Below are 12108 nucleotides of genomic sequence, written 5' to 3' on the forward strand. Positions count from 1 at the left end.
CAAGATTCTTTGCTGAACTCAGGTTTTTGAGAATACGTTGGTGGTGGTGGTGGTTTCTCTCACTTGAACCCTTCCTTCAGGTCCTTCTGTCTAAGGTTCGTACAGATATTTTTGGACCTTCCTGCTCTCTCTCTCTGAGCTTTGTATAGATTTTCTTTGAACGTTATGCTGCCATCAGAAATTGTTCATCTTAGGCCGAAGTTATGTACTTTCTAAGAAACCTGCCTTCAGGTCCTTTTCTCTTAGGTTTGTACATATATTTTTGGACCGTCCTGTTGTGCGGCTCTCTCTCTCTCTCTCTGGCTCACCCTAAGCTTTGTATAAATATTTTTTGGAATCCTATGCTGCCATCACAAATTGTTCATCTTAGGGGTTCTGTACTTCTAAGATGTATTTTGTCAATTGTATTTCGTTGTTTTTTGTTTTAAAAGAGTTTCAGCAATAACCTTTAAATGCGATATGTTTTGTTTAAGGCTTTCTTGTTAGACTTCATTTATTTACAATTTTGAACATACAGGTTTGTCAGCTTGCCTGTTGTGGAATATTGTAGCAGTTACCACAGCATGGATCAAGGGAGAAGGTTAGTTTGAAAAATTAAAAATATCTACCTCTGTAGTTACTTCTCACGTCTTGATACAACTAGTTTCAGAGTATTAGATTTGGATTTTATCCAGCATTCTGTATTGCTTGACCTTTGATTCATCCTGTCTGGTGTTTTAGGTGTGACTATCTGGTTTCTTGCCATTATATACTTTATATCAGGAGTGCCAGGAGCCTATGTGCTGTGGTACCGTCCTCTTTATCGTGCTATGAGGTATTTGAGTACTTATTTTCTTTGAATATTACAAAATTGTATCTTTATGTTAAATGTGGTCCATAAAATGGATTGTTGTAGAAGTAAGAGACTTGTAACCTGAGTAGGACCCATCACTGGGTTTTTCCTATAGATTTTCTCTGAGTTTATGATTAACCCATTCTAATGATCATAACCATATTTATCTGTGGCATTTCCTTTGAGATTTGTGACAAAACTAAACCTTGATGATCAGGACCTGTGAAGAAGAAAGCTGAGAGAGAGAGACGATGGAGATGTAACTGTTAAGCCACGATAGACTCAACTTGTGTGCTATCGTGGCCAGTCTGGCCTTATTTGTAATCAGAATTACAAGCTAATAATATAAGGTGGACTCTAAGTAGGAATCCTACTTAGAGTACACGTCTGTAATTACACAATAAAAAGGAAACTAAAGAAGTGAAATAAACCACTACATCACGTTAGGGACTGAACCCCAATCGTGACAACTACTAACACATTAAAGTATTTCTGTGGATTTTAACACTCCCCCTCAAGCTGTAGTATATACATATCAAAAGAAAGCTCCAGTTTGGACCAACACGAACCGATATTAAAATCCGCATCAATCATGAGCATAAACAGTAGTGTTAGATGCCAATGAGCACAGGGAGAACTTCATTTAGGTAGCAGTATCAACTCAATCATCAACAACGTCGGTAGAAAATAATCTTCATGTCGAATAAAAATCCAATCAACAACGAGCAAAATTGGCGGTAGTGAACACTAACCGCAATCCACAATATCATAACAACAACATCAATATCAAAGGAATTTCACAAAGAAGGCTGGTAGTAGATAGTCATCTTTTAAAAGAAAGATAAAAGTGCAGCATCCAACGGCTACATCAAAATCCTTCTCAAGGAAGGCAAGTAGTAAATAGTATTCTACTCAAACAAAGGCAGATATAGAGCCCCAAACAGTTTTCTCAGATGACGACTCCAATGACAAATAGGAAGTATAGTTTACTGCAGACTAGACCATAGTTGTCAAGGCGGTTAGGCGACCCAAAGCGGTGGAGAGGGTCAAAATTCAAGGCGACACCAATTAGGCGAACAAGGCGTCCAAGGCGACCAAGTCGACCAAGGCGCCTGGTAATGTAGTCCTATATAGGCAAGGCCTAATAAGAGCCAGGTAAGATCAGAGTTCTGAAATTGTTTGCTAATTAGGCAGATTTGGGGCTGTTTAAGGTAAAACTAGGGTTAGGTTTAGGAATTTGGGTAAGGATTGTATATGGTTTTAGTATGCAGGTTTAGGGGATTATTATGGTATAAAGAAAATAGGATTTGGATAGGTTTAGAAATTCTGCAAATCTAGGGTTAGGGTTTGGGTTTTGGTTTTAGGTTCTAGGCTGTAAACTAGGGTTTAGAGTGGGGTTTTGAGGCTGGGTTTCTGGTAGAGTGTAGCTGGCAGTGCGGGAATGGTTCGATCAGAATTTAGAGGTGTTCTGATGGTTAAATAGGTCTGGACAGAATTTAGAATGTTTTTAGGGTTTTTGGGTTTTGTGGGAGATGAGGGGAATTAGGGTTTAGATGGTCAGATTGGGTTCAAAGTTGGATCGAGTGTAGGAGGGAGAAGGAGAGATGTCTGCTGAAAGTTTGGGACAGATCTGATGGTTGGAAGGTGGTTGCTTGAATTTCAAGCTATAGATCGAATGGGGGGGAGTTGCAGGTTTAATGGAGGCTAGGGTTTTGATGGATGGAGGGTGGTTTGGATGTGGTCTAATGAAGGGAATGCTGGGCAGGTTGTGAAGGCTAGGGTTGGAGGATTAGAAGAAGAAAGTAATTGCAGAATTAAATGAACTACTTGAATAACACTGATCTCCAACAGTATCAGATTGAAGAAGAGCTAAGAGAGGACCTCCCGATCTACAAGATGCAAGGAGTCACTGGAGATTCCAGTTCTTTAATCCTTGATATGACTCACAAGGGGGGGTCTTGATATGACTCACAAGACTAAATCTCATAGGAGAGAATAGCAGCAACAAAGGCAGCAAGCATAAAGCTGAGTTTTTATTAATCAAAATTCGTATCAATGTTGGCCTCCCTTACAAACTTATATAGAAGACTCAAAAATAGACTTAGATACTAAAAAGGAAAGACCTAATCCTATCCCTAACCTATTAGGTAACTTAAACTGACTAGGAAATTGAAATCAAGGTACTAAAACTCGGGTCTCAGTACCAACTCGACTCTAGGAAAAACTGAGACGAGTTGAGATCTCGCCGAGATCTAGCCGAGTTGTTGCAATTTTTTTTTTTCAACTCGAAGCCTCAACTTTGGGTCAACTCGAGATCTGGACCCGAGATCCGAGATCTCGCCGAGATATGTCGAGTTTTGTCCAATTAGGTAAGGTATTTAAGTGGTAGGTGGGTTAAAATAATGGGTAGAAACCGAGATCCAACCGAGATCCAAGATCTCGCCGAGATCTCACCGAGATCTCGCCGAGATATTGCACTTTTGAGACTCGTAGGCAGTCTCGTCTCGGCTTTTCCAAAAATCGAGAAACTCAGCGAGATCTCGGCGAGTTCTCGAACTATGACTGAAATAAACTCAAAATAGAGTCCTAATTCAGCCCAACTAAACAATTAAAAGAAAAACAAATAAAATCACTTAAATTGAATCAGTGGTTGAACCAGTTCAATTTAAAACACCAAATAAAAAGCTAAATATGGAAATAAAACTAAGTATGGGAGCTAATCCCGTATGCAACCTATTTACCGATATTTTAGGCCCATAAAAGTGGCCTATTACATTAGAAACCCATGGGATCAAAGGCCCAACATGCATATAACCCAACTCTAGACTTATTCCTAATAAAAGAAGCCCAGTTTGGTGATAATTCTGCATCAACTCTCCCCAGTTTGAAAAAATTTATCCTCGAATTTTGTAGTGATAAGGGGGAAACAACATGTGAGTAGCAGCTTTGACCATTCCCAAACAAAACTCTAGTGGGGTAGGAACATTAGGAATATAGTCTTCAAGGCGTGGAGCTTTCTCTTCGAAGAACCATGGTGGCATAACAAACTCTATGTGCTCTACCTCTGAATCAGCACCAACTGTGAATGCCCTATCCATAGAGTCTTCAGTGTTGGCAACTTTCTCATCTAATACTTGAGACATAAGTTGTACCTCTTCAAGAACAGCATCTTGAATGTCGATTTGTTGTGGAGTGTTCTCAACCACCACTTCATCTTCCATGTCCTCAGCCTTGTCTACTTCGCTCTTTTCAGTGTAGACCTCTTCAGTAGTTTCTTCTACCATTGTGTTTTGGATCTCCACATCAATTTGATGGCTGAGCTTCTCAGCCATGATCTCAACTACTGGTGCAGCTTGGTCTACTTGAATTTCTTTAGCTATATGTTCTGGAATCTCTTCAACACGAACCGCCTTAGTAGAATCTTTTGTTGGTGCATCCACCATTGGTGAAGCTTCAAGCATAGTTGCTGCCACTTGCGTTGGAGTTGATACGTTTGGTGGCATTCCCTGTGGCTGTACAGTTGATGTGGTCACCTTTGGTTGTAACCCTTTTAGAGTAAAACAATGGTATAGACGGTGTCCATTAGGTAGGACACACGAGTTGTTTTCAGGTTTAATCCAACCTTGTCGCTCTTCCAACCAATTACAACCTACTGCAATAACGCTCCTTGGAGATGGTACCGATTGACACCAAGCACCGTCAGAGTATGAGGAACGCTCAAATTCAACAAAGACTTGACCTGTAGGCATGATGCAAATCTCTCCCGACTGGGACAGCATATCCACCACGGGGATTGTGAAATAATGTTGTTACGTCGCCTCTCATCAACAATTAATATGGCTGTGCTCCCATTGGGTAGACGAACTCTGGTCTTAAAAACGAATGGAGGTGGGTCTTTCGAGGCTTGGTTGGAGCTTCCATCCGCCATAGCTCTGATACCAATTTAATGTAGTCCTATATAGGCAAGACCTAATAGGAGCCAGGTAAGATCAGAGTTCTGAAACTGTTTGCTAATTAGGCAGATTTGGGGCTGTTTAGGGTAAAACTAGGGTTAGGTTTAGGAATTTGGGTAAGGATTGTATATGGTTTTAGTATGCAGGTTTAGGGGATTATTATGGTATAAAGAAAATCGGATTTGGATAGATTTAGAAATTCTGCAAATCTAGGGTTAGGGTTTGGGCTTTGGTTTTAGGTTCTAGGCTGTAAACTAGGGTTTAGAGTGGGGTTTTGAGGCTGGGTTTCTGGTAGAGTGTAGCTGGCAGTGGGGGAATGGTTTGATCAAAATTTAGAGGTGTTCTGATGGTTAAATAGGTCTGGGTAGAATTTAGAATGTTTTTAGTGTTTTTGGGTTTTGTGGGAGATGAGGGGAACTAGGGTTTAGATGGTCAGATTGGGTTCAAAGTTGGATCGAGTGTAGGAGAGAGAGAGGGAGAGATGTCTGCTGAAAGTTTGGGACAGATCTGATGGCTGGAAGGTGGTTGCTTGAATTTCAAGCTATGGATCGAATGGGAGGGGGGAGTTGCAGGTTAATGGAGGTTAGGGTTTGATGGATGGAGGGGGGTTTGGATGTGGTCTAATGAAGAGAATGCTGGGCAAGTTGTGAAGGCTAGGGTTGGAGGATTAGAAGAAGAATGTAATTGTAGAATTAAATAAACTACTTACTTGAATAACATTGATCTCCAACAGTAGCAGATTGAAGAAGAGCTAAGAGAGGACCTCCCGATCTACAAGATGCAAGGAGTCACTGGGGATTCCAGTCCTTCAATCCTTGATATGACTCACAAGGGGGGGGGTCTTGATATGACTCACCAGACTGGATCTCATAGGAGAGAATAGCAGCAACAAAGGCAGCAAGCATAAAGCTTAGTTTTTATTAATCAAAATTCGTATCATGCTGGCCTCCCTTAAAAACTTATATAGAAGACTCAAAAATGGACTTAGACACTAAAAAGGAAAGGCCTAATCCTATCCCTAACCTATTAAGTAACTTAAACTCACTAGGAAACTGAAATAGACTCAAAATAGAGTCCTAATCCAGCCCAACTAAACAATTAAAAGAAAAACTAATAAAATCACTTAAATTGAACCATTGGTTGAACCGGTTCAATTTAAAACACCAAATAAAAAGCTAAGTATGAAATTAAAACTAAGTATGGGAGCTAATCCTGTATGCAACCTATTTACCCATATTTTAGGCCCATAAAAGTGACCTATTACATTAGAAACCCATGGGATCAAAGGCTCAACATGCATATAACCCAACCCTAGATTAATCCTAATAAAAGAAGCCCAGTTTGGTGATAATTTTGCATCACTTGGACGCCAAGGTGCCGCCTAGGTGACGCATTGACAACTATGGACCAGACAACAGCAGGTTGCTGTAGACCAGATAAACAATATATAGGTTACTACGGACCAGACAACATCAGGTTGTTGTAGACCAATTAAATATGAATTGTTGCTGAATACCATCTTCATAGATAAAATTGTTGTTGATGACACGAATAAAAATAAATAATAGTAATCTTCAAATAAAAATAGTGTTGAGCTGATGACTTGAGCAGATAAGAGAATAATAATCTTCAATCTCTCGCTCACGTGTAGCATTGCATGTGGACAAATAATGACCACCAATAATCAGCATCTCAAAGGATGAGCATCATAAAAAAAAAAAAAAATCCAATAATCAAGAGTAGCACTACAACAAGATCCCAATAATATCCAATTCATCCTTCACAATAGAAATAATCTCCATGCAAGTAAGATCCCAATAAATAATTCCCAATCTCCCCTCATGGTAGCCAAGAAAGTACCAGGTATGCCAGATAATGACAAATTTGGAACTAAAGCAAGTTAATGGCGAATTTGGAATTAAACCATACAGTCCCAGATTTAAAACCAGTTGATGCGAAACTTGGGTCACAAAATCTGATTTGGGTTCACTAAGGGGCCCACCCAATTAACACATGGGTCAAACTTAAGAACCAGTAGTTGCAAGTTAAAGAATGTAAAGAACAAGGAGAAAGATGGAGGAAGAAGGTTGAAGAAGATAGAGAAGGAGGAGGAGAAGAAAAGAAGAGAAGAGAAGAAGATGGTGGTAATAAGATGAAATAAATTACATACACCTCCCTAGGGAGGTAAAAGGTAAAAAAGAGAAATTACAATATAAGGTAACAACAAACTAGTTCCTAAAGTACCCTTATTGCAGGGGTAGGATTGGAAGCAAAGTCAAATAAAGGATATGAGCGAATTGGAGGTAAAAACTAAAAAAGGGGTAAAGCTGGAAAACAAAATATATAAAGGGGTTATAATTTGTCTTCAACCTTGTGTCAGCAAAACCAAGGCAGAAGAACTTTCTTCGAACCAGTTAAAATAACTCACCAACGGGACCTCTAATTGGGCTGAAACTCAAGGAAGGATTCGATTATTCAATGATCAACAACCTCCAACTGATGGGTGTTCAAAACAGAAAACAAAAGAACAAATAAAACTGCTGCAACTCGTGTCCAATGATATAAGGTAAACCAGCTCCTTGTTTCTATTGCCATGGGAGAAGATGAGAAGAAAGTACCAGATGGAACTGCAATCAAGAACCAATTAACCAGGAACTTCAGCAAAGACGGCCTTCCAATCTCCTTCGATAACAGCAGGGAGGCAATCAAGTTTCCAATCGACACCAGGTTTCCAGTGGAATAACCAAGAACAAGCGACTAGGGTTTTTTAACCAAGAAACAGATCAACCAACCCTAGGCAGAACAGATCTTTCAAAACCCAAGAGAACATGATTGAGCATCAAATCAACTGCTGATCCAACATAAATCTTCAGCACATGTTGAAACCCAGCAGAATCACACAAGTAGAGCAGTCCGCAGGAGAGAACAGGATGCAGGTAAGCATTTTTTTCCCTCACATCAGCAGTAATGGCTCTGGTACCATGTGACAACTAAACCTTCATGATCAGGACCTGTGAAGAAGAATAGAGCTGAGAGAGAGAGAGAGAGACGATGGAGATGTAACTGTTAAGCCACGATAGACTCAACTTGTGTGCTATCGTGTTCAGTCTGGCCTTTATTTATAATCAGAATTACAAGCTAATAATACAAGGTGGACTTTAAGTAGGAATCCTACTTAGAGTCCACATCTGTAATTACACAATAAAAAGGAAACTAAAGAAGTGAAATAAACCACATCACATTAGGGACAGACCCCCAATCGTGACAACTACAGATGCATTAAAGTATCACTGAGTATTTTAACAAGATTGTTCGGTAAGGATCCTGAGAATAATTAAGTTTGAGGATCTGATCACTGACTACTATCCAACTTGGAGCATTTTAGGTGTAACGTCCTTGGTGATAGGATCAAACGGTATCCTATCTGGTTAGGATTTTTTCACATCAACAAAGTATTTATGGCTCATTGTTTTGTTCTGTTTTAATTGCCTTTCAGCAAGATCCTTAGTTTCATCCTATTTCCCTTTCTGGTTTGAGTTTTCCACTCACAAGGTTGTGTTATGTAATCACATTGCTGCCCTGCTTTTTTTTTTGTCAGGAATGAAAGTGCGTTGAAGTTTGGGTGGTTTTTCCTATTTTACATGGTAAAATTGTACTCTATTTTCTTATTGTACATCAGCTTTCTGCAGGCCCTGACTTTTTTTTCTTTGTTTTGGTGGTACAGCTTCACATCGTATTCTGCATATTTTCTGCAGTTGCTCCTCCTATCGTTTTTAAGGGGGATTCTCTCACGTAAGTTCCGTTTTATAGCATTATCTGGCTTTTTTGGATAGGAAGCTACTATGCACTTAAACTAAGTTATTCTCTTGATTTTTGGATTCCTGTTACTTTTGGCCTAGATTAGGTTTTGTCCTGTATGTTTCAGATTGCAGTTAGTGCTTCAAAGCAATTGATAAATAGGACCGAGGGGTTAATTTGCAGTTGGACGTTGTACAATTCTTTGTATTTGTTTTATGTGCTAACGCTCTACCCATATACTTGAATCTTCATATTTACCTATGCTGATACATTAGGAAGTGTTTAGTTCGGTTGTTTTGAAGAATTAGATTCTGATTCTGGATCAGGTTCTCTAAAATCAGGTTCTTGTGGATTCGTAATTTTGAAATTTAACTGTTTGGTTACCCTGATTCTGTAACATGATTCTTTCTGAAAGACTGTTTGGTTACCCTGAGTCTGTCAGGTGGATTCTTCTGAATCTATATGAATAACCGTTTGGTTACCCTGAGTCTGTGACTTGGATTTATCCTGAATCTATCTAAATAACTATTTGGTTACCCTGTGTCTTGTAGTTAGATTCATCCTAAACCTACCATGTGTATAGTTGATCATGTGAAAAAGGATATTTGCCACATTATTAATTCTCAAGTAATAAAAAAAAGAGACAAATCTCCATCGATTAGACATACAAAAGTTTTATAAAGAATACGAATCGGAAATGTCTCATTCAGTTTTGCATCTTCAAAACCAGAGAAGCAACAAAATTCATTCAAACTATCAACAAAAAAAGAAAGGAAAAAAAAAAAAAAAACACAGAGAAGCAGACATTGTATGATGCTCATGATTGTCTTCTATGAACAGTTGAATAAAAAGGGTCTTGGTGGATTCGAACCACCATCCTCTTGGAACATGCTTGAGACATCCTCATGTTCCAAGTGCTCTACCAATTTGAGCTAAAGACCCAACAAGTAAAGTTTGAAATTTACAAGTAACCATGAGACCATGCCACAACCCTTCCTAATGTTCTCACATGTATTGAACAAAACAAGAGATCATGTAACAAAACAAGAAAAAAATTATTGAAGAGGAAGATCAAAATCAATTATTTCTTCATTAGATAACAAGTCACTGATGAGCAACAAGTACACCATCCAAAACTCAGCTAATCTAACCCTGTCCAACACCTTATCTAGTGTCAGATTTTCATTAAATCATAAGCACAATGTGTATGTGAAGTGTTCCACTACAACATTCTTTTCCACTCAGGTTCATCTTGTATCGCTTATCTACTTAGCAAAAGAACAGCAAAAGAAAGCAACAAGCGCATACCAGATTCTTGATTTAGTAAAAGGCAAATGACTCAAGGAGAAATTGATTCAAGGGAGGAGAAGAGAGGAAGACAGAGAGAGTACAGTGGCACCACACCACATCCAGTGAAGTCTAATAAAACTCAAAATTCATTCATTTTCAATCCAAATCTATCCCTACTTGGTGCAATGCGTACATATATAAAGAAAAGAGAAACTAAAGTACACAAAAACAGTATCAGCTTCAATTCCCTATCTGTCTATGTGCCAAGAGAAAAAAAGGGGGCGAGATTGGGGAGTAAAAAGAGGATATTCAGGAGCTTTAACACTTGGAGGTAGTGGCAAGAAATTCAGTACCAGATGAAGCAGGAAGAATGGAATTCTTTTCAGGTTAGATCCTTCTAACCCCAACCCTCCTTCCTAAAACATATTTATGGGAAGATTCCAAGGAAGAATTACTTACTGTAAATACTTTCTAAAAAAGAAAGCCCCAAATTACAAGTTCAACTCAAATGCATGAAATTATGATGCTCAAGTGTGAAGGCAATTTATTGGAATTCCCATCTAACCCTGTTATTACAACTCTCTTGTACCATGTTAAATATAGTAGGGTAAATGGAGCCATCTGGGCTGGTTTCTTTCTACAACTGTGTGTGATAAAACCAGTCATGTGTGATGCAGTGAGGTTTCTCAATCTATTTCCTCTTTGATGGAAGGGACTTGAGGAACATATAATATGTACCAATGTAGTGTACAGGCCCCTAAAATAGTCCAAATTAGTTATTTTCATGAACAAGACTACTGTAGTCCTCAATGACAATCCATAATTATGTGAACACCATGAAGATGGAAACATAGATCCAACAAAATACAGTAGGGAAAACTAATATCTAAACAAGAAATAGGGGGATGAAGAGATGGGAAAAGAGGAATGAGGCACCATGAAGATGGAAAATAACAGCAACAATGGAACGATTAATCATCTGTAAAATAAAATTCCAACCATGCTCCATTTATCAACAATCATACCATGTTCCACAAGCAAGAGTGTAGTCTTACAAGGCCAGAGTGTGGCCTCACTTCCAGATCGTGTACTATTAATAGGATGCTACGATGTGTATGGATATATACTTGATAGTAAGGGATTCTTTGTTAGGCAATCAAATTGTCACATCAAAAAGAATAAATATTTATGATGAATGTGTTCACTAGCAGAACAGAATATGTGACCATAAGATGAATTGAACAGAAATAGGGGAAATCAACAAATCTTTTTTCATGGCACCACAGTATTCATCTCACTAGGCAATTTTAATCTATCATGGAAATTGATTAAAAGATGAATTTAAAGTCTAAGTTTATATTAAGAATATCATCAATGTAATAGAATCAAATTGTATTATATTCTCTGATTTTCTCTTCAAACTTGCTTAGAAGTCACTTTCTTGTTTTGTACTTAAACTTTACTAGTGATTTCAGTTGGGTCCTCTTATCACTGAGACCCACCCATGCTTACCATGTTGCAAGTCATGATTGAAGGCCGAGTTCATAAACAATAGTGTCATTCAACACACTCTGTAATACTTCCCTCAGCATCTTTTGTCTTTACATAGCATAAGGGATTATAGTAACATGAAAAGCCCTCAGACCACATAGCTACTATTTATTAATCGATGGCATAAGCCACAGGTATTCATTCTGAGCATTTCATTCTGATGCATGCATGCAGGAAATTTGATGATGTGTGGGCAATATTGCACAAGAAGAACAAATTGCATTATTTTTTAGTATTGTAAGGGTCTATGGTTACACTTCCGAGAGATATTTCAGAATGCACTTATTAAACTAGGTGAGAGAAAAATTTGATGAGAATCACCCCTATGATCTATCATAATTAAAACCCATCATTCATGGAGGCTAATATTAGAATATGATGCCTTCAACAATCTATCTTGTAGTAAAAAGAAACAACAAGTATCAGCCTAAGAAATCAGAAGTACACTGGCCTTCAAATATTCTTTTCCTGTGAAGATAAGATCTCTCAGCTAGCTAAACTGCCATTTTCAAGGCTTGAATGTGAAGTTCTAACCTCATCACCTTCACAGCTTTCCTTATTGAACAGTATGCACTATATGCTAAATTTGACTTCAAGAATTGACATGTACTACAATCTATCCTTTCATCATGATTTCTCACTCATCCCAACCCCCTGAAAGCCCACTTCTTATCTCTTCCTGAG

The 12108-nt window shown here is 38.4% G+C and overlaps 1 protein-coding gene across 1 annotated transcript in view; it reads left to right on the forward strand.

The window, feature by feature from the left end:
• The window catches only part of LOC122645682 (secretory carrier-associated membrane protein 1-like), a 49209-nt gene that overhangs the window by 29414 nt on the left and 7687 nt on the right, over nt 1-12108 (forward strand). The window contains exons 7-10 of the mRNA XM_043839008.1: nt 518-580; nt 721-814; nt 8384-8429; nt 8510-8577. Of these exons, the coding sequence (XP_043694943.1) occupies nt 518-580; nt 721-814; nt 8384-8429; nt 8510-8577 (271 nt within the window). The remainder of the gene's footprint in view (nt 1-517; nt 581-720; nt 815-8383; nt 8430-8509; nt 8578-12108) is intronic.

This window comes from Telopea speciosissima, chromosome 1 (assembly GCF_018873765.1).
Source record: "Telopea speciosissima isolate NSW1024214 ecotype Mountain lineage chromosome 1, Tspe_v1, whole genome shotgun sequence".
Classification (NCBI taxonomy): Eukaryota; Viridiplantae; Streptophyta; class Magnoliopsida; order Proteales; family Proteaceae; genus Telopea; species Telopea speciosissima.